Source organism: Garra rufa, chromosome 8, assembly GCF_049309525.1.
Source record: "Garra rufa chromosome 8, GarRuf1.0, whole genome shotgun sequence".
NCBI classification, from domain to species: domain Eukaryota; kingdom Metazoa; phylum Chordata; class Actinopteri; order Cypriniformes; family Cyprinidae; genus Garra; species Garra rufa.
In genome coordinates this window covers 46,959,427-46,984,077 of record NC_133368.1, presented here as the reverse complement: position 1 = coordinate 46,984,077, position 24,651 = coordinate 46,959,427, and the positions used below count along the sequence as shown (strand labels likewise).

General features: G+C 34.9%; 1 protein-coding gene across 1 annotated transcript in view; it reads left to right on the top strand.

The window, feature by feature from the left end:
- Positions 1-24,651, top strand: part of slc4a10b (solute carrier family 4 member 10b) — a 131,356-nt gene that overhangs the window by 52,646 nt on the left and 54,059 nt on the right. Inside the window, exon 4 of the mRNA XM_073845143.1 lies at positions 24,386-24,529. Within this exon, the coding sequence (XP_073701244.1) occupies positions 24,386-24,529 (144 nt within the window). The remainder of the gene's footprint in view (positions 1-24,385; positions 24,530-24,651) is intronic.

Here is a 24,651-nt window from a genome sequence, read left to right as displayed (position 1 = left end):
ACAAGCATGCAAAGTTTCATGACGATCGGACCATAGGTGGCGCTATAACAGTTAAAAAGGTGTCAAAAACATGATATTTCCATTGTATATAGAACTAAAAACCCAATTAAACATCAATATCTTCACATATACACTATATCTTCATATCATATGATAGATCTCCTCATTCTGAACAACTTTGCCTCTAGGACCAATGTTGTCAATCAAACTGTTCTTTTAATACGTGAGATGATTTTAAAAACATACTTTAGTGAACTCGTCCTGGGTTTTCCACCCATACTCAATAAAATCAGTGCAGTACAATTCTCCAGACTCTCTTAGTCAATAATTATCAAAAAAATGTTAAAGATTTGCATTTGGACAGCTATAACAGAGCCATTTCATAATAAGCTTTTTTATCTAGTGTAGATTAAAGTCTACAAATACTAAAATAAAACAAAATTTCACAAACCTAAGTAAAATTATGCATCATATGATTCAAAAAAGCATATGTTTATGGACACTGGGCAAAATAAAGGCAATTTAATAGTTATAAAGCTTGCAAACAATGTACCTCTATTTCAATAAAATTACAACTATAGCCACTAGATGGCAGTAGAATACCACTAATGGGCTTACACATACAGATTTACCAGAACAGTGCTTTGTATGGTTTAATGGCTTTATATAGTTGTAAATTTATATGTAAATGATACTAAATCACTGATATAACTTTTCAAATCACATTTAGCCAAAGTTTAAAACTTAATTTATACAGATATATCATATTTGACAATTACACATGATTATGATTACAGTGAAACATGACAATGATATATCAAATCTTAAAAACACAAGACTTATGCATGTTGTCACTTATCATTTATTGTACAAATCTCTTATGTGCAACAAAATATGTGTGCATCTGTCTGTGTCTGTAATCATTCTTAAAGAACACAATAGTTTAACCATTTCATTTCTGTGTATGTTCCTGTTTGTGAGTGTATTCTTCGTAATGGATATGTTCTGGTGTCAGCCATATATTTCTTGTTGGCCAACACCCTAACAGTATAGAAGCCGTAAAGGCCTTAAATACTCGAACCCCGTTAATTGCTGCTTGCAGCTATATTTATTATTATTATTATTTTTCTGCCGTAAAACTGAACGGGCAGCCCAAACCGTAAGGCCTAGCGACTTGAAACTTGGTCAGATGATAGAGCAAAAATCGAGGAGAACCTCACAAAGAATCAGCCCAATCGGACCATAGGTGGCGCTATAGCGCACCGAAACGCGAAACCTATCATAACTCCTAAACCGTTTGTCCTACACTCAAGAGTCTTATATCATTGGAATCCTTGGCTCAATCAAAACAAAATGGCTATCTCCGATTTCATTTCCGGTATGCAAATTTTTCCGCCATTTTGAAATTTGTCCAAAACCTACTTTTGCGAACTAGTCCTAGGTTTTTCGCCCGATCGGAACCAAACCAGTGCAGAAATATTCTCTGGACACTGAATATCAATAATTATCAAAAAAAAGTTGAACTTTTGACTCACGGTCGCAAAGGGCCACCAAAACGTTCGAAAGTGACGGGGCCACTTTTACTAAAACGGCTATAACTTTTGGATGGAATGAGATATCTTCACCAAACTCGGTACACGTGTGTATAAGCTTAATCTTTGGTCAAATGAAAAAAATTGCGGAGCTTTTCCACTTGGTGGCGCTATAAGGCGGAAAAAACATATAAACAGCTATAAATACACAGCCGTTAGTCCGATCGACTTGAAAATTGGTATGCAGTGTCTTGGACCAAAGGGCCACAAGTATCTATGAGGACATTGGCGTATCTCAAAAAACATGGCCGCCATTGGCCAATGAAGTTTGAGGACCTATTTGACAAGGTTTACGGAGGTCGATCGGAATGAAACTCGGTGGGCATGTTTGACTCACGACCCTAAAGGTCTGTAAGAATTTTGAAAGAAATCGGCCACTAGTTGGCGCTAACGAGTATTTTTGGCTCTGTAATCGCGCGGCGTTTCACACATCCACACAATATGCATATCATTTGATAGATCCCCTCATGCAGAGAAACTTTGCCTCAAGAACCATTGCTGTCAATCAAATCCTTCATTAATTATTCACAAATATGTTAAAAACCTACTTTTGCGAACTAGTCCTAGGTTTTTCGCCCGATCTGGATCAAACCCCTGCAGTAATATTCTCTGGACTCTCTAGAACAATAATTATCAAAAAAATGTTGAATTTTGTCCTTTGGTTGGCTAAAATGGGCTAATTTAGAAAAAGGGGGTGTGACCACACAAACTCAAAAGCCTATAAAAACTAAACAAAAACTCAAAACTTTACAGAAATGGGTGACAACATGTAGCAGATGACCCTTAACAAGCATGCATAGTTTCATGACGATCGGACCATATGTGGCGCTATAACAGTTAAAAAGGTGTCAAAAACATGATATTTCTATTGTATAAAGAACTTAAAACCCAATTAAACGTCAATATCTTCACATATACAGTATATCTTCATATCATATGATAGATATCCTCATTCTGAACAACTTTGCCTCTAGGACCAATGTTGTCAATCAAACTGTTCTTTTAATACGTGATATAATTTAAAAAACATACTTTGGTGAACTCGTCCTGGGTTTTCAACCCATACTCAATAAAATCAGTGCAGTACAATTCTCCAGACTCTCTTGGTCAGTAATTATCAAAAAAAATGTTGAACATTTGCATTTGGACAGCTATAACAGAGCCATTTCATAATATGCTTTTTTATCTAGTGTAGATTAAAGTCTACAAATACTAAAATAAAACAAAAAATTCACAAACCTAAGTAAAATTATGTATCATATGATTCAAAACAAGCATATGTTTATGGACACTGGGCAAAAAAGGCAATTTAATAGTTATAAAGCTTAAAAACAATGTACCTCTTTTTTAATAAAATTACAACTATAGCCACTAGATGGCAGTAGAATACCACTAATGGGCTTACACATGTTAATAGAACAGTGCTTTGTAGGGTTTAATGGCTTTAAATAGTTTTGAATTTATATGTAAGTGATACTAAATCACTGTTATAACTCTTCAAATCACATTTAGCCAAAGTTTAAAACTTAATTTATACAGATATATCATATTTGACAATTACACATGATTATGATTACAGTGAAACATGACAATGATATATCAAATCTTAAAAACACAAGACTTTTGCATGTTGTCACTTATCATTTATTGTACAAATCTCTTATGTGCAACAAAATATGTGTGCATCTGTCTGTGTCTGTAATCATGCTTAATGAACACAATAGTTTAACCTTTTCATTTCTGTGTATGTTTCAGTTTGTGAGTGTATTCTTCGTAATGGATATGTTCTGGTGTCAGGCAGCCATATATTTCATGTTGGCCAACACCTTAACGGTATAGACGCCGTAAAGGCCTTAAATACTCGAACCCCGCTCAATGCTGCTTGCAGCTTTAATTAGGGGTTCGAGTGCGTAGCACTGAAACCCTATTGTTTTTGTTAGGATTTTTATTATTATTATTATTATTATTATTATTTTTCTGCCGTAAAACTGAACGTGCAGCCCAAACCGTAAGTGCTAGAGACTTGAAACTTGGTCAGCAGATAGAGCAAAAATCGAGGAGAACCTATCAAAGTATCAGCCCAATCGGACCATAGGTGGCGCTACAGCGCAAAAAACTAAAATTTTTGACATTTTGGCCATAATCTCGTAAACCGCTTGTCGTAGACTCAAAAACTTTACATCGTTGCGTTCCTTGGGTCAGGCCGAAGAAAAGTGTATTACGAAATTTTTGAGCTGCGACGCACGGTTGACCACGAAAACTGGACGTATGTCCGAAACCTACTTTTGCGAACTAGTCCTAGGATTTTCAACCGATCGGAACCAATCCAGTGCAGAAAAATTCTCTGGACACTGAATATCAATAATTATCAAAAAAAAGTTGAATTTTTCACTCACGGTCGTAAAGGACCACCAAAACGTTCGAAAGTGAGGGGTCAATTTTACTAAAATGGCTATAACTTTTGAACGGAATGAGATATCTTCACCAAACTCGGTACACATGTGTATAAGCTCGATCCTTGGTCAAATCCAAAAAAATTGCGGAGCTTGAACACTTGGTGGCGCTATAAAACGGAAAAAACATATTATTGACTATAAATACACAGCCGTTAGTCCGATCGACTTCAAAATTGGTATGCAGTCTCTTGGACCAAAGGGGCGCAAGTGTATATGAGGACATTGGCGTATCTCAAAAAACATGGCCGCCATTGGCCAATGAAGTTTGAGCACCTATTTGACAAGGTTAACGGAGGTCGATCGGAACCAAACTCGGTGGGCATGTTTGACTCATGCCCCGAATGGTCTGTAACAATTTTCAAAGAAATCGGCCACTAGTTGGCGCTAACGAGTTTTTTGGCTCTGTAATCGTGCGGCGTTTCACTCATCCACACAAGATACATATCATTTGATAGACCTCCTCATGCCGAGAAACTTTGCCTCAAGAACCATTGCTGTCAATCAAATCGTTCATTAATTATTCACAAATATGTTAAAAACCTACTTTTGCGAACTATTCCTAGGTTTTTCGCCCGATCTCGATCAAACCACTGCAGTAATATTCTCTGGACTCTCTTCATCAATAATTATCGAAAAATTTTTGAATTTTGTCCTTTGGTTGGCTATAATGGGCTAATTTAGAAAAGGGGGTGTGACCACACATACTCAAAAGCCTATAAAAACTAAACAAAAACTCAAAACTTTACAAAAATTGGTGAAAACGTGTACCAGATGACCCTTAACAAGCATGCAAAGTTTCATGAAGATTGGACCATAGGTGGCGCTATAACAGTTAAAAAGGTGTCCAAAATATGAAAATTCTATATTAAATGACCTGAAATTGCTACAATAAAAAAATGCTCATACATTCACTCAAACACTACATCTTCATATGATATGTCAATTATTTAATATTGGCCTGCACCCTAACAGCGTAAAAGCCAAAAAAGGCCTTAAATACTCGAACCCCGCTCAATGCTGCTTGCAGCTTTAATTAGGGGTTCGAGTGCGTAGCACTGAATCCCTATTGTTTTTGTTAGGATTTTTATTATTAGGGGTTCGAGTGCGTAGCACTGAATCCCTATTGTTTTTGTTAGGATTTTTATTATTATTATTATTATTATTATTCTGCCCTAAAACTGAATGTGCAGCCCAAACCGTAAGGCCTAGAGACTTGAAACTTGGTCAGATTGTGGTGACTGCGGCCAGAATGGATAATCCAAAGACTCGCCCCAATCGGACTAAAGGTGGCGCTACAGCGCAAAAAACTAAATTTTTTGAGTTTTTTGGCTTTTTCTCGTAAACCGCTTGCCGTAGACTCAAAAACTTTACATCCTTGTGATCCTTGGGTCAGCCCGGACAAAAGTGCAAAGGCGACTTTTTTTCTCTAGGACGCACCGTTTTCCCGCAAAATGGACGTATGTCCGAAACCTACTTTTGCGAACTAGTCCTAGGTTTTTTGCCCGATCGAAACCAAACCAGTGCAGGAATATTCTCTGCACACTGAATATCAATAATTATCAAAAAAAAGTGAAATTTTTGACTCATGGTCGCAAAGGGCCACCAAAACGTCCGTAACCGACGGGGCCACTTTTACTAAAATGGCTATAACTTTTGAACGAAATGAGATATCTTCACCAAACTCGGTACACATGTGTATAAGCTCAATCCTTGGTCAAATCAAAAAAAAATTGCGGAGCTTGAACACTTGGTGGCGCTATAAAACGGAAAAAACATATTATTGGCTATAAATACACAGCCGTTAGTCCGATCGACTTGAAAATTGGTATGCAGTGACTTGGACCAAAGGGGCACAAGTGTCTATGAGGACATTGGCGTATCTCAAAAAACATGGCCGCCATTGGCCAATGAATTTTGAGCACCTATTTGACAAGGTTAACGGAGGTCAATCAGAACGAAACTCGGTGGGCATGTTCGACTCACGGCCCTAAAGGTCTGTAAGAATTTTGAAAGAAATCGGCCACTAGTTGGCGCCAACGAGTGTTTTTGGCTCTGTAATCGCGCGGCGTTTCACACATCCACACAATATGCATATCATTTGATAGATCTCCTCATGTCGAGAAAAATTGCTTCAAGAACCATTGCTGTCAATCAAATCGTTCATTAATTATTCACAAATATGTTAAAAACCTACTTTTGCGAACTAGTCCTAGGTTTTTTGCCCGATCTGGATCAAACCACTGCAGTAATATTCTCTGGACTGTCTAGATCAATAATTATCAAAAAAATGTTGAATTTTGTCTTTTGGTTGTCTATAATGGGCTAATTTAGAAAAGGGGGTGTGACCACACATACTCAAAAGCCTATAAAAACTAAACAAAAACTCAAAACTTTACAAAAATGGGTGTCAACATGTACCAAGTGACCCTGAACAAGCATACAAAGTTTCATGAAGATCGGACCATAGGTGGCGCTATAACAGTTAAAAAGGTGTCAAAAACATGATATTTCTATTGTATAAAGAACTTAAAACCCAATTAAACGTCAATATCTTCAAATATACACTATATCTTCATATCACATGATAGATCTCCTCATTCTGAACAACTTTGCCTCTAGGACCACTGTTGTAAATCAAACTGTTCTTTTAATATATGAGATCATTTAAAAAACATACTTTGGTGAACTCATCCTGGGTTTTCCACCCATACTCAATACAATCAGTGCAGTACGATTCTCCAGACTCTCTTGGTCAGTAATTATCAAAAAAATGTTGAACATTTGCATTTGGACAGCTATAACAGGGCCATTTCATAATATGCTTTTTATCTAGTGTACATTAGAAGTCTACAAATACTTACATAAAACAAAAATTCACAAACCTAAGTAAAATTATGTATCATATGATTCAAAACAAGCATATGTTCATGGACACTGAGCAAAAAAAAGGCAATTTAGTAGTTATAAAGCTTTAAAAAAAATGCACCTCTATTTCAACAAAATTACAACTATAGCCACTAGATGGCAGTAGAATACCACTAATGGGCTTACACATTTTAATAGAACAGTGCTTTGTATGGTTTAATGGCTTTATGTAGTTTTGAATTGATATGTAAGTGATACTAAATCACTGTTATAGCTTTTCAAATCACATTTAGCCAAATTTAAAACTTAATTTATACAGATATATCATATTTGACAATTACACATGATTATGATTACAGTGAAACATGACAATGATATATCAAATCTTAAAAACACAAGTTTTAAGCATGTTGTCACTTATCATTTATTGTACAAATCTCTTATGTGCAACAAAATATGTGTGCGTCTGTCTGTGTCTGTAATCATGCTTAATGAACAAAATAGTTTAACCATTTAATTTCTGTGTATGTTTCTGTTTGTGAGTGAATTCTTCATAATGGATATGTTCTGGTGTCAGCCATATATTTCGTGTTGGCCAACACCCTAACGGTATAGAAGCCGTAAAGGCCTTAAATACTCGAACCCCGTTAATTGCTGCTTGCAGCTATATTTATTAGGGGTTCGAGTGCGTAGCACTGAATCCCTATTGTTTTTGTTAGGATTTTTATTATTATTATTATTATTATTATTATTTTTCTGCCGTAAAACTGAACGTGCAGCCCAAACCGTAAGTGCTAGAGACTTGAAACTTGGTCAGAAGATAGAGCAAAAATCGAGGAGAACCTATCAAAGTATCAGCCCAATCGGACCATAGGTGGCGCTACAGCGCAAAAAACTAAAATTTTTGACATTTTGGCCATAATCTCGTAAACCGCTTGTCGTAGACTCAAAAACTTTACATCGCTGCGATCCTTGGGTCAAGCCGAACAAAAGTGTATTACGAAATTTTTGAGTTGCGACGCACGGTTGACCCCGAAAAATGGACGTGAATCCGAAACCTACTTTTGCGAACTAGTCCTAGGTTTTTAACCCGATCGGAACCAAACCAGTGCAGGAATTTTCTCTGGACACTGAATATCAATAATTATCAAAAAAAAGTTTAATTTTTCACTCACGGTCGTAAAGGACCACCAAAACGTTCGAAAGTGAGGGGTCAATTTTACTAAAATGGCTATAATATTTTAACGGAATGAGATATCTTCACCAAACTCGGTACACATGTGTATAAGCTCGATCCTTGGTCAAATCAAAACAAATTGCGGAGCTTGATCACTTGGTGGCGCTATAAGACGGAAAAAACATATTATTGACTATAAATACACAGTCGTTAGTCCGATCGACTTGAAAATTGGTATGCAGTGACTTGGACCAAAGGGGCACAAGTGTCTATGAGGACATTGGCGTATCTCAAAAAACATGGCCGCCATTGGCCAATGAAGTTTGAGCACCGATTTGACAAGGTTAACGGAGGTCGATCGGAACCAAACTCGGTGGGCATGTTTGACTCATGGCCCTAAAAGTCTGTAAGAATTTTGAAAGAAATCGGCCACTAGTTGGCGCTAACGACTTTTTTGGCTCTGTTATCGCGCGGCGTTTCACTCATTCACACAAGATACATATCGTTTGATAGATCTCCTCATGCCGAGAAACTTTGCCTCAAGGACCATTGCTGTCAATCAAATCCTTCATTAATTATTCACAAATATGTTAAAAACCTACTTTTGCGAACTAGTCCTGGGTTTTTCGCCCGATCTGGATCAATCCACTGCAGTAATATTCTCTGGACTCTCCAGATCAATAATTATCAAAAAAATGTTGAATTTTGTCCTTTGGTTGGCTATAATGGGCTCATTTAGAAAAAGGGTTATGACCACACATACTCAAAAGCCTATAAAAGCTAAACAAAAACTCAAAACTTTACAAAAATTGGTGTCAACATGTACGAGGTGACCATCGACAAGCATGCAAAGTTTCATGATGATCGCACCATAGGTGGCGCTATAACAGTTAAAAAGGTGTCCAAAATATGAAAATTCCATATTAAATGGCCTGAAATTGCTACAATAAAAAAATGCTCATATATTCACTCAAACACTACATCTTCATATGATATGTCATTTATTTGATGTTGGCCTGCACCCTAACAGCGTAAAAGCCGAAAAAGGCCTTAAATACTCGAACCCCGCTCAATGCTGCTTGCAGCTTTAATTAGGGGTTCGAGTGCGTAGCACTGAATCCCTATTGTTTTTGTTAGGATTTTTATTATTATTATTATTATTATTATTATTATTATTATTTTTCTGCCGTAAAACTGAACGGGCAGCCCAAACCGTAAGGCCTAGAGACTTGAAACTTGGTCAGATGATAGAGCAAAAATCGAGGAGAACCTCACAAAGAATCAGCCCAATCGGACCATAGGTGGCGCTATAGCGAACAGAAACGCGAAACCTATCATAACTCCTAAACCGTTTGTCCTAGACTCAAGTGTCTTATATCACTGGAATCCTTGGCTCAATCAAAACAAAATGGCTATCTCCGATTTCATTTCCGGTATGCAAATTTTTCCGCCATTTTGAAATTTGTCCAAAACCTACTTTTGCGAACTAGTCCTAGGTTTTTCGCCCGATCGGAACCAAACCAGTGCAGAAATATTCTCTGGACACTGAATATCAATAATTATCAAAAAAAAGTTGAACTTTTGACTCACGGTCGCAAAGGGCCACAAAAACGTTCGAAAGTGACGGGGCCACTTTTACTAAAATGGCTATAACTTTTGAATGGAATGAGATATCTTCACCAAACTCGACACACACGTGTATAAGCTGAATCTTTGGCCAAATCAAAAAAATTGCTTAGCTTGTCCACTTGGTGGCGCTATAAGGCGGAGAAGACATATAAACAGCTATAAATACACAGCCGTTAGTCCGATCAACTTGAAAATTGGTATGCAGTGTCTTGGGCCAAAGGGCCACAAGTATCTATGAGGACATTGGCGTATCTCAAAAAACATGGCCGCCATTGGCCAATGAAGTTTGAGCACCTATTTGACAAGGTTAACAGAGGTCAATCAGAACGAAACTCGGTGGCCATGTTTGACTCTCGCCCCTAATGGTCTGTAAGAATTTTGAAAGAAATCGGCCACTAGTTGGCGCTAACGAGTTTTTTGGCTCTGTAATCGCGCGGCGTTTCACTCATCCACACAATATGCATATCATTTGATAGATCTCCTCATGCCGAGAAAAATTGCTTCAAGAACCATTGCTGTCAATCAAATCGTTCATTAATTATTCACAAATATGTTAAAAACCTACTTTTGCGAACTAGTCCTAGGTTTTTCGCCCGATCTGGATCAAACCACTGCAGTAATATTCTCTGGACTCTCTAGATCAATAATTATCAAAAAAATGTTGAATTTTGTCCTTTGGTTGGCTATAATGGGCTAATTTAGAAAAGGGAGTGTGACCACACATACTCAAAAGCCTATAAAAACTAAACAAAAACTCAAAACTTTACAGAAATGGGTGACAACATGTAGCAGATGACCCTTAACAAGCATGCATAGTTTCATGATGATCGGACCATAGGTGGCGCTATAACAGTTAAAAATGTGTCAAAAACATGATATTTCTATTGTATAAAGAACTTAAAACCCAATTAAACGTCAATATCTTCACATATACAGTATATCTTCATATCATATGATAGATTTCCTCATTCTGAACAACTTTGCCTCTAGGACCAATGTTGTCAATCAAACTGTTCTTTTAATACGTGAGATGATTTTAAAAACATACTTTAGTGAACTCGTCCTGGGTTTTCCACCCATACTCAATAAAATCAGTGCAGTACAATTCTCCAGACTCTCTTGGTCAGTAATTATCAAAAAAATGTTGAACATTTGCATTTGGACAGCTATAACAGGGCCTTTTCATAATATGCTTTTTATCTAGTGTACATTAAAGTCTACAAATACTAAAATAAAACAAAAATTCACAAACCTAAGTAAAATTATATATTATATATCATATGATTCAAAACAAGCATATGTTTATGGACACTGGGCAAAAAAAAGGCAATTTAATACTTATAAAGCTTAAAACAATGCACCTCTATTTCAACAAAATTACAACTATAGCCACTAGATGGCAGTAGAATACCACTAATGGGCTCACACATGTTAATAGAACAGTGCTTTGAATGGTTTAATGGCTTTATGTAGGTTTGAATTGATATGTAAGTGATACTAAATCACTGTTATAGCTTTTCAAATCACATTTAGCCAAAGTTTAAAACTTAATTTATACAGAAAAATCAAAATTGACAATTACACATGATTATGATAATAGTGAAACATGACAATGATATATCAAATCTTAAAAACACAAGTTTTAAGCATGTTGTCACTTATCATTTATTGTACAAATCTCTTCTGTGCAACAAAATATGTGTGCATCTGTCTGTGTCTGTAATCATGCTTAATCAACACAATAGTTTAACCATTTAATTTCTGTGTATGTTTCTGTTTGTGAGTGTATTCTTCGTAATGGATATGTTCTGGTGTCAGCCATATATTTCATGTTGGCCAACACCTTAACGGTATAGACGCCGTAAAGGCCTTAAACACTCGAACCCCGTTAATTGCTGCTTGCAGCTATATTTATTATTATTATTATTATTCTGCCCTAAAACTGAATGTGCAGCCCAAACCGTAAGGCCTAGAGACTTGAAACTTGGTCAGATTGTGGTGACTGCGGCCAGAATGGATAATCCAAAGACTCGCCCCAATCGGACTAAAGGTGGCGCTACAGCGCAAAAAACTAAATTTTTTGAGTTTTTTGGCTTTTTCTCGTAAACCGCTTGCCGTAGACTCAAAAACTTTACATCCTTGTGATCCTTGGGTCAGCCCGGACAAAAGTGCAAAGGCGACTTTTTTTCTCTAGGACGCACCGTTTTCCCGCAAAATGGACGTATGTCCGAAACCTACTTTTGCGAACTAGTCCTAGGTTTTTTGCCCGATCGGAACCAAACCAGTGCAGGAATATTCTCTGCACACTGAATATCAATAATTATCAAAAAAAAGTGGAATTTTTGACTCATGGTCGCAAAGGGCCACCAAAACGTCCGTAACCGACGGGGCCACTTTTACTAAAATGGCTATAACTTTTGAACGGAATGAGATATCTTCACCAAACTCGGTACACATGTGTATAAGCTCGATCCTTGGTCAAATCAAAAAAATTGCGGAGCTTGAACACTTGGTGGCGCTATAAAACGAAAAAAACATATTATTGACTATAAATACACAGCCGTTAGTCCGATCGACTTCGAAATTGGTATGCAGTCTCTTGGACCAAAGAGGCACAAGTGTCTATGAGGACATTGGCGTATCTCAAAAAACATGGCCGCCATTGGCCAATGAATTTTGAGCACCTATTTGACAAGGTTAACGGAGGTCAATCAGAACGAAACTCGGTGGGCATGTTCGACTCACGGCCCTAAAGGTCTGTAAGAATTTTGAAAGAAATCGGCCACTAGTTGGCGCCAACGAGTGTTTTTGGCTCTGTAATCGCGCGGCGTTTCACACATCCACACAATATGCATATCATTTGATAGATCTCCTCATGTCGAGAAAAATTGCTTCAAGAACCATTGCTGTCAATCAAATCGTTCATTAATTATTCACAAATATGTTAAAAACCTACTTTTGCAAACTAGTCCTAGGTTTTTTGCCCGATCTGGATCAAACCACTGCAGTAATATTCTCTGGACTGTCTAGATCAATAATTATCAAAAAAATGTTGAATTTTGTCTTTTGGTTGTCTATAATGGGCTAATTTAGAAAAGGGGGTGTGACCACACATACTCAAAAGCCTATAAAAACTAAACAAAAACTCAAAACTTTACAAAAATGGGTGTCAACATGTACCAAGTGACCCTGAACAAGCATACAAAGATTCATGAAGATCGGACCATAGGTGGCGCTATAACAGTTAAAAAGGTGTCAAAAACATGATATTTCTATTGTATAAAGAACTTAAAACCCAATTAAACGTCAATATCTTCAAATATACACTATATCTTCATATCACATGATAGATCTCCTCATTCTGAACAACTTTGCCTCTAGGACCACTGTTGTAAATCAAACTGTTCTTTTAATATATGAGATCATTTAAAAAACATACTTTGGTGAACTCATCCTGGGTTTTCCACCCATACTCAATACAATCAGTGCAGTACGATTCTCCAGACTCTCTTGGTCAGTAATTATCAAAAAAATGTTGAACATTTGCATTTGGACAGCTATAACAGGGCCATTTCATAATATGCTTTTTATCTAGTGTACATTAGAAGTCTACAAATACTTACATAAAACAAAAATTCACAAACCTAAGTAAAATTATGTATCATATGATTCAAAACAAGCATATGTTCATGGACACTGAGCAAAAAAAAGGCAATTTAGTAGTTATAAAGCTTTAAAAAAATGCACCTCTATTTCAACAAAATTACAACTATAGCCACTAGATGGCAGTAGAATACCACTAATGGGCTTACACATTTTAACAGAACAGTGCTTTGTATGGTTTAATGGCTTTATGTAGTTTTGAATTGATATGTAAGTGATACTAAATCACTGTTATAGCTTTTCAAATCACATTTAGCCAAATTTAAAACTTAATTTATACAGATATATCATATTTGACAATTACACATGATTATGATTACAGTGAAACATGACAATGATATATCAAATCTTAAAAACACAAGTTTTAAGCATGTTGTCACTTATCATTTATTGTACAAATCTCTTATGTGCAACAAAATATGTGTGCGTCTGTCTGTGTCTGTAATCATGCTTAATGAACAAAATAGTTTAACCATTTAATTTCTGTGTATGTTTCTGTTTGTGAGTGAATTCTTCATAATGGATATGTTCTGGTGTCAGCCATATATTTCGTGTTGGCCAACACCCTAACGGTATAGAAGCCGTAAAGGCCTTAAATACTCGAACCCCGTTAATTGCTGCTTGCAGCTATATTTATAAAATATTTTTATTATTTTTAATATTTTATGAATTTAAATTTTATTAATACAATATATTAATATATGATCATTTGCATGTATGTACATGTATCAAGTTTTTTTTTATCATATAAGAAAAAGAAAATAGAGAGAATAAAAAAGAAAAAGCAAGCTGCTGTTAGAGGCCTAAAAATAGATTCTAGTTCTAGTTTTAGTAAAATTGTTTAATATTATAAAATATTTTTAATTAATTTTAATATTTTATTAATTTAAATTTAATTTAAATTTTAACATTTTAACATTAATTGTTACAGGGTTTACCATAGATACTGTTGAATATACTGTTGTTTTTAAAAATAATATAATTAATTTTTAAGTAAAAAGAATGGACAAAATTCACATTTAAAATGTACGTTCTATTTACACTGTGTTCAATGTTTTTTTATGATTTCAGTTTAGAATAGGATTTTATTTTCATTGTGCCGTTGCTGACGTCTTGCATCAAAACCGATTCCATTGTAGAAAACGTCAGCTGTAATGCGTCATTGGTCTCTTACAGACATAAAGCTCATCTCGTATCGGCTGTTTCTCTCACACACAATAATAATAAGCTGTTTCAGAACATCGACGGCTTAGAGAACTTAATGTTAGTCTGAGAGGAAAGTCTGTAGGTGGCAAATCAAGAGTGGCCTCTGTGTGTGTGTGTGTGTGTGTGTGTGTTTATCTGCCTCTAAAATGTCATGAATAGAAAAGAGTGGTGGGAGGACGGAGAGCTAGTATTTGAGAGCATTTCACAGGGGAAAAAGAGCAGCTACTGGAAGCATCTTTACACCCTACTGTGTTTGCTGCTGAGAAAGAGGGAGAGAATGATTACAGTGTCCAAATTAGAATAATAAATGGGTCATCAAGACTCTTTAGTGTCCAAATAGAGGCTCCACGTCCTACACATGTCTGAAATAATCACACGCTTTTCTGTTTATGTCTGTACCTGCTTTATTTGCATTAATTATACATTTGTATTTTTAACTTTGGAAGATGAAGACCTTGTGTCATTTTTAATTGTTTATGTAGTTTCTATTGAATCCAAATACATTTATGTATTTGATAGATGTTTTATCCAATGTGACTTTTTACATTTTATCGGATTGGCCAAATAAAATTTTAGTTTTACAGAATAAATAAATGTTACAAGGGTGTAACTTACTACTAACATTATATAATATTTTTTGATAATAAAAGTAAATAATAGTTTACTATAAAAAGCAAATAGAATGTACATTTTAAAAGTGAATTTGTCTCTTTAATATTAATACTAATATTAATTGTCATACTACAGATATTGCATAATATTTTATATAATATCTTAATAAAAATAATAGCAATTTAATTTTTAAGCAAATAGAATGTGCATTTTAAATGTGAATTTTGTCTCTTTGATATTAATAATCTCTTATTAACATATGTTAATCATTAATATAACTTTTTTTAAATTTTAAAATTCTATTAAAATTCTTTTATATTATGAAATATATATTTTTTAAAATTAACAGTTCAAATAATTGTATGTAAATAGACATGTAAATGTACATTTAAATGTACATTTAGTCTCTTTAATGATAATTATTAATTACATTGAACATGAATTGTTACAGGATGTACCATACTATTAATATTATAAAATATTTATGAATAATATAATTAATTTTTAATTAAAAAAAACTTTTTACTATTAATATTAATGTTAACAATAAAAATAAAAAAATGAATTTTAAGTGTAATTCATTTTAAAGTATTTACGTTTACTTTAAAATTATTATTATTTAAATTGTAATTATTATTAAAAAGATACTTGTAACTACTTGTAAAATACTTGTAAAATAACTAATAATTAAAATACTTGAACTATGAAGTAAATTCATTTTAAATATTTTTTTCTGTTTTATATTAATCATTATTGTTGCAGGAGTGTAACACTATTAATATTATATACTATTTTATCATATTGATAATAATAATTAAATTATTTTTAAAAAGTCAGTAGAATGTACATTTTAAATGTGTATTGCTTATAATAATTTATTTATTAATGTTAATTGTTACAAGAACGTAACACTATTAATATTGTAATATTTTTTAATAATAATAGTACATTTTGACTTTTTATTTTTAATTTTAATGTTAAAAATAAAATTTTAATTCATTTTAATGTCATTTAATTTTTTATTTTAATTAATTAATTAATTATTTTATTTTTAATTAATTAAATTGTAATTACTATTAAAATATATAATTAATTTAGTAACATACTATTCATATTATATATTATTTTATGATATTGATGATTATAATTAAAATACTTTAACTTTAAATTAAGTAAATAGTGTTAATTTTAAATGTATAAATTAGGGTGTAAATTATATTAATATTATATAATTTTTATATAATATAAACAAAATATTTTAAGTAAATAATATTTACATTTTAATTTTTTTTTCTCTTTAATATTAATAATAATTGTTGCAGGGTTGTAACATAATGTAACATTAAGTCAATAGAATGTACATTTCAAATGTGTATTGAGTATTCATAAGAAATTATTTGTTAATATTACAAGGACGTAACATACTATTATTATGATGCTATGCAGTCAGATTTAATATATTTTAGCCATAAAAAATTAAAAATTACCTTAAAGTTAACACAGACATGAACTAAAAGCCACAAAAGTCCCATTTTGATTTCATGAGAGTTTTGAATATACTATATTTGGTCAAGAAAACGTCAGTAATTCATCACATGATTATAGTGGGTTGACAAAATATAAGATGCAAATGAAAAATCAGCTTTCCAGAGCTCAGTCTTCATGGTGTGTATGACAGTTTTCCTGTATTTCACTGACAAGACAAGCTGACATTGTGTGGATATTACCCACAATTCCATGCAATAATGAGCCGACTGTCAAAATATAGGACTAATACATATATATTAGACTGAGCTGTACTGAAAATACTGCTTGTGACAGCAAAAATATTACTTTTTTCCTCTTCACTGTGGCTTGTAAATAAAAATGCGGTTTCAGCTTTTGAATAAACGTCATTTATTCAGATTAATTTACTCAGAAGCACACAAAGTGGTACATGAGCAATAACACTTGGCATGTTCTCGCATAGAGGATGTTTTGTGCATAAAGAAGAAAATGTGAAGTGACAATTTCCCCACTGCTTGCTAATTCACTGCTAAAGTGTTCTGAGTTATTTCTGAGGTGTTCTGAGTGGTTGCTAGGCGGTTGCTATGGTGATCTGAATGGTTGCTAGGGTGTTGCATCAATCCAAAGGAGCTCACCTTCAAGTCTCTGACAGAGTATTGTTAATGAAAGCTAAAACTGTTGAAAATAAGTGTAGTTTTTTTTTTAAATAAAGTTGAAAATAAAATATAAATGAAAAGTTTAAACTTAAAAAACTTAATTAAAAATATATATTTTTTTAAATTGGCAACTTAAGGTGAAATAAAAGTAAAAAAACAAACAAACAAAAAACAGTAAAAAAACAGTAAAAAAAAAAATGACAAAAGCATGCATATAAACATATTACCAAAACAAACTAAAATTAAAATATAACAATAAAAGCTAATACTATAAATACTTTAATAGTTAAAAAGTAAACTATAATTCTATATAAAATCCAGGCTATATATATATAACAAATTACATAAAACATAAAACTTTAATTATATTAAAATAAAAAGAAAAAGCATAAAAATAAAACCTAATAATATAAATAATAGAATAGAATATAAATAATAATTGATTGATTGAAAAACAGCTGAAATAACAAATAAATAAAAACAAATAAAAATTACAAAAGCACATAACATAAAACTTCAATTGTGTTAAAATAAAAACAGAAAATCTAAAAATGAAACCTAATGCTGTATAAATACTATAATAATATATAAATAATATTAAAATAACACTGTGTTTGTTTATTATAATACATTTAAATAAGAATAAAATAAAAATATAAAAAAGAAAAGACTAAATAAAAAATGAAAATTAGAAATATTTCCTTGGTAAAGAAAAAAAAAAATATATATATATATAAATAAAAAATATATATAACACAACTTTTTATTTTAATTATATTAAAATAAAAAGAAAAAGCATAAAAATTAAATCTAATAATTAAAAATAATATAATAGTATATAAATAATAATTTATTGTTTGAAATAAAGCTAAAATAATTAATAAATAAATTAGTGAAGTAAAATAGTAACAAAAACTAATAAAAATAACATAAAACTTTAATTATGTTCAAATGAAGACATGAAAATATCAAAATAAAACCTAATACTATAAATATTATAATAGAATAAACAGAATACTATAAAAGTATATAAACAATACTAAAATAACAGTGGGATTTATTAATAAAGATAAAATAAAAATAAATATTTAATGACAAACAAACTTAAAAAAGAAAAAGAAAATAAAAGCTAAAAAAAGGAAATTTGATATATTTGGCAACTTAAACTAAACAATGAAACTAAAGAAAAATACAAAAAATGTAACACTAATAAACTTAAACTAAAATTACAATTCTGAAAAAAGCTAATACTATAAATACTATAAGAAAAGACTACTATAATAATACTGATATAAATAATAAGTAAAACTAATATTATAGTATATTATAGTATACTAGTACTAAAATAATAAATAATATTTTATATGTCATGATAGAGTTTTATATGTCATGACTTTTGAGCATTTGTAGACATATATGTCAGTCGAGTAAAGTCTAAAGCTTTGGAAATGGATCTATAAGCTCATGTCATTGAGCGTTTCCCATTGCAGGATGGCGCTTTTAGTCCTTCATATAATGTTATGTAATTTAGCGACACAAGGAGAGCTTTATGATGTAATTTAAGCCTTATTTGATCCAGCTTTCAGCAGCCCTTTACAGCCATTTTAACTGGCAGGAAGAGAAAGATCTGTTTCTATACTGTATGTTGGCATTAGTCTGTATGTTATGTTACAGATGTTACATCATAATATATAATGGACAGATGTTATGGTTTCCAGCATTTCCAGCTGTTATCTATCTTGTTCAGCATTGTTTAGCAACTGTATGGGTTAAATATGTTCAGTAAATATAATTATTGAACCAAAAACTATACAACATAAAATGTCTCTAGCAAATAATCCGGCTAAAAACCTACCTAGACAGCAATTTAAAGTATCATATGTTTAAGGCAGCATCTGTTCCAAAACGTGGGCAGCTGTATAATTATTTTATAATTCATAATTATGCAGTATAATTATTCCAGATGAGTCACAGCATAATTACGCAGTCTTCCAAGACGCCTTCTTTTGGCCAAAAACTAGAGCAGCACTGCATGTGTCTTTTATGTAGAAGGCAGTCCCATAATACAATGCAAGTCAGAGTTGGTGAAAGGAAAATCCATCCAAAAACAGTATTAATTATAAATGCTGATAATGTTGATTATTAATAGACTTATTTCATTCAATGCTAAAATTGTTTTTTTATATATAATAAATATATTTAATATAATTTTTTTTACAAAAACGAATAATTGAAATATATTTCATTAATTAGAATGTATATTTTAAATGCGAACTATGTTTATTTAATATTAATATTAATTGTTCCACGGTGAAACATACTATTAATATTGTGAATGCTAACTAATATTATGTATTATTTATAATTTTTGACAATAACACAACACATATATATATATATTTATGTTATATGCGTTATAAATATATTATATATATATATATATATATATATATATATATATATATATATATATATATATATATTTATATATTAGGGATGTCACAATACTCAATATAATATTGAACCGTTCGGTACGACATCCACGGTTCAATACGCGTTTGTGAATTGCGGTTTTTCGGTTTTGCATCTAAATATCTTCCTTCCTTTTATTTCTCTTGGAATTTGCTGTATGTTTGCCAAGGATTTCATGTGCTGAAATGAGAAAACGCTTCCCCTCTTATATTTGAAAAAAATAACGCAACACGCAGAGCATCTTCCATTCTAATGACATGCAATGATAAACTTTTCTAAACCTGTTGTCCAACAAAAGTTATAAAAACAAGTTACAAAAAATTATAACTTGTTTTTAATTCACAACATCAGTCGAGTGTTTGAAATAACTTCCTTATGTTGTGATCTGATGTGGATTCTCATCACAGAATGAGGCAGACGATAAATTCTATACTCCTATTCAATGTATGTCGATTAGCAATGGCTTATGAAAATACCCTAGATGGCTTGAAGAACCCAGATAAACCATATATTATTGCAGACAGTGTTTATTGTCCTTAGATTTCATCATTCAAAACGTTTACTGTTATATCTTGTTTTTAATAAGTTACAGCAATAGCGATGCTTTTATCCATATTAGAGAAGCTGGAACGGAACGTTGTTAGCGCTACTTCTTTGATGCATATGTGTTTTCTTTTTTTGCACAAGGGCGCCCTCTGGCATCCAGTTTGAATGAAACCCATTCTATTTTGCGTAAAAATCTTAAAAATTATACCTCTCTCAAAAGAAAAATTAAGCAGACACATACTAAACCACACTTTATCTAGTGTGCAGATGTTTACAGGAGTATTTTGTTAATTTGTTCCAAAAAAAAACCACACTGAAGTGGCAAGGTATCAGAACCGAACCGAACCGCAAACCGTGGTTAAAAACCGAGGTACGTATTGAACCGTGGACTAACTGTATTGTTGCATCCCTAATATATATATATATATATATATATATATATATATATATATATCTGGCAAATTCTGATTTAAAGTTCCCCTTCAGTCGTTTCACTACGACGTTACATATGGGAACTTGCCTGAGAGACCAATCATCTCTGAGCCTTATTCAAAAGGCCAATGAACATTGGCGAGTGGTATTGCATGCCAAGCCACTCCCCCGTACATACAGGTATGTAAGAGGGCGGCTTGCAACCACTCATTCAGATTTTCGCTTCGGAGCCTCTCTGTGCTCGAGCCGAACAACAGATTGAATTCCTGCGATGAGTTCTCACTCTCTCCCCCGCTGGCGTGCTGCCGATCTAAAAGAGCATTTCTAAAAGAGCATTTTGTTTTCACGGCTTTAAGAAGCCTCTGCATACCAGCGAGCAGCCTCATTTGAGTGCACAGTGGTGCCGCGCTCCTCCCTGGGCAGACCAGGATAAAAGAGTGAATTTCTCACGGCTGTGAAAGACATTCCTTTGAGATGCCTTTCCGGCCGTGCGCTTCTGGGTGCGGCAGTTTCCTCACTTCGCTGGACGTACATGAACGCTGCCTCGCATGCCTGGGCTGAGAGCGTGCTGAAGCAGCGTTCACGGATGGTTTGTGCGTTCATTGCGAATGCATAACCATGTTTACGCTGAAGTCCCGCCGCTCGTTCGCGAGCAGGCTCCCCTCGTCGTCTTCCCTCCGCGGTCGCTGTCCCGTCTGAGGTGGACGCCGAGCTCTCGGCTATGCTCCTCCGAGCCGCCAGGGGGATTGGCCTCAGGGTACCCCATGAAAAAAAAAATGCCTCCGGGCAATCCTTCCAGGCTGGATGATTGGTTCTTGGGGAGGGCCCCAGCAGCTTCGTCGACTGAAATCATTCAGACACAAGACAGCGGTCCCTCTCAAAATATAGAGGCTCCTGGGGCATATGACAGCTGCAGCCGCAATCTTGCCGCTGAGCTTGCTTCATATGAGACCGCTTCAGCATGATCAAGTCCCGAGATGGGCATGGCACCCTGGCACACTCTGGACTGGCGTTTTCCCGCAGTATTGCCGCCTAGTCAGCCCGTGGCTCACCACGGGTTGAGGTGCCATATGCAACAGGCAAGCAGCATCGGGCTCCTTGACAGGACCTCGACTGCAGGGGCAATTGCCAGAAACTTGCTTGTTTGCACTACGACCACGTGTCACAGGTCACAACTCGCCCGACCATCTGCTCCTACGGAGTCGAATGTGGCAGACATCGCTACGTGCCATTGACATAAAACCAGGGAAACTCAACCGTGCAGCCGATCGGCTCTCACGGCAGTCCACCCCCCCCCCTCCGGAGAATGGCGACTCCACCTCGTGACAGTCCAGCTGAATTGGAGCCATTTCGGCAAGGCCCAGCTACATCTGCTCGCCTTTCCCGAATCCTCCCGTTGCCAGTTGCTTTTCCTCAACAAAGTTGCACTGGCACACAGCTGGTCTTCGGGGCTCAAGTACGCCTTTTCACCAGTGAGCCTCCTTGCACAGACCCTGTGCAAGATCAGGGAGGACGAGGAGCAAGTCCTGCTGGTTGCGCCACACTGGCCCACCCAGACCTGGTTCCCAGAACCCATTCCCCTCGCGGCAGCCCCTCCCTCGAAGATCCCCTTTACGAAAGACCTTCTTTCTCAGGGGATGGGCACAATTCGGCACCCCCGTTCCATGGAGCTGCTCCTGGACGAGACGCGTCAGACCTCTACGAAGGTAACCCTCGTTCCCTGAAGGAGGGAATGGAGACGTTACATCCCCTGCCACGACCCTGGCGTCGCGCTGACGCCAGTTCGATCCGGCTCCTCAGCGAAAACCTGAATGAGTGGTTGCAAGCCGCCCTCTTATATACCCGTATGTACGGGGGAGTGGCTTGGCATGCAAATACCACTCGCCAATGTTCATTGGCCTTTTGAATAAGGCTCAGAGATGATTGGTCTCTCAGGCGAGTTCCCATATGTAACGTCTCCGTTACCTCCTTCAGGGAACGAGGGTTACCTTTGTAAGCTAGACGTTACTTTTATTCAACCACCAAGTTTTTTTTTTACTAGAAATGACACAGGCTTCTCCCAAAAGATAACACGATTATGTACAAGAGGCATCATTGTGGACAAAAATATTTCTCAGCTTTTATTTACATTTGAACAAAAAGTCCAAAATTATTCATACCCTTTGCAAACTGTCACAGTCTATGGGAAAATCCGAAGTTCTATACCATTCCAAATAGTCCAAGGTGTTCTAAAGCATCCTAATTACCCTGATTCATTGGGAACAGCTGTTTTAATCAACTCAACAGGTTAAAAACAGAAGCTCTCTGCTGTTGGTTTGTGGACAGTCATGGCTAAGACAAAGGAGCTCACTGAGGACCTGCGGCTGCGCATTGTGGCTGCTCACAAGTCAGGAAAGGGCTATAAGACCATATCTAAACGTTTTGAAGTTCCAGTGGCTACAGTGCAAAGTATTATTAAAAAATACAAGACGTTCCGCACTGTGAAAAATCTCAGAGGATGTGGTCGGAAGCCAAAAGTGACACTTGTGCTGGCCAGGAGGATAGTGAGAGAGGTAAAAAAGAATCCAAGGATCACCACCAAGGCCATCCTGATGAATCTGGGCTCTGCTGGTGGCAACATCTCAAGGCAGACAGTCCACAGACACTGCACACCGCTGGGTTCCACAGACGCAGACCAAGGAGGACACCACTTCACCAGGTCACCACTTCTGGTCTTCTGTTTTATGGTCAGATGAAACAAAAATTGAATTGTTTGGCCACAATGATGTAGCCTTCATTTGGCGTAAAAAAGGAGAAGCGTAAAAAAAACACACAGCAAAAGTGGTGAAGAAATGGTTAGCAGACAAAAACATTAACGTTTTGAAGTGGCCCAGCCAGAGACCTGACTTAAATCCAATTGAGAATCTGTGGAGGGAGCTAAAGATCAGGGTGATGGCAAGGAGACCCTCCAACCTGAAAGACTTGGAGCTCATCGCTAAAATACCAGTGGAGACATGCAAAAAGCTGGTCAGCAATTATAGGAAGCATTTGATTGCTGTAATAGCCAATAAAGGCTTTTCTATTGATTATCGAGAAGGGTATGAATAATTTTGGACATGCCACTTTTTGTTCAAATGTAAATAAAAGCTGAGGAATATTTTTTCCACAATAATGCCTCTTGTACATCGTCTTATTATCTTTTGGGAGAAGCCTGTGTCATTTCCGGTAAAAAAAGAACTTGGTTGTTGAATAAAAGTAACTCTACTTTAACAAAATACACTGATTGAAATTGGGTGTAGAAACTGTTCACACTCAGAAATTTCACAATTAGTTGCAAAGAAATGGCAACTAACATGCAATTCTGAAGTATAAAAACTGAAATTGTATTATCTTGTAAATATCTATATAATAATTTTTTTTTACAACTTAAAAAATTTTTTTTACAGTGTGCATGAGGTTTAATTTCTGTACATTTTATGTTGAGATCTGTCCTATTTAACAAATAAACATAAAATGTGGAAAAAATATATGATATGATAATATAGTTTCCACCATCCCTCACCAGTCCTTGTTGTGTTTGTGTTTGATTGACAGGTCACAGGACTCTGTATATCGGTGTCCATGTTCCTCTGGGCAGAAGAACCCACCGCCGTCATCGACATCACGGACACCGACACAGAAAGAGGAGCCGAGAGAGAGACTCGGGCGTTGAAGATGGACGGGAGTCTCCTTCATACAGTAACCATCCATTTTTCCTTCCTTTAATGGCTTAGTATTTTTGTCTTGTTTGTCAGTACAAATATAACATTCTTAACTTGTAAAGCCTATTTCTATTCCTCCATAATCATCAGCATGATCAA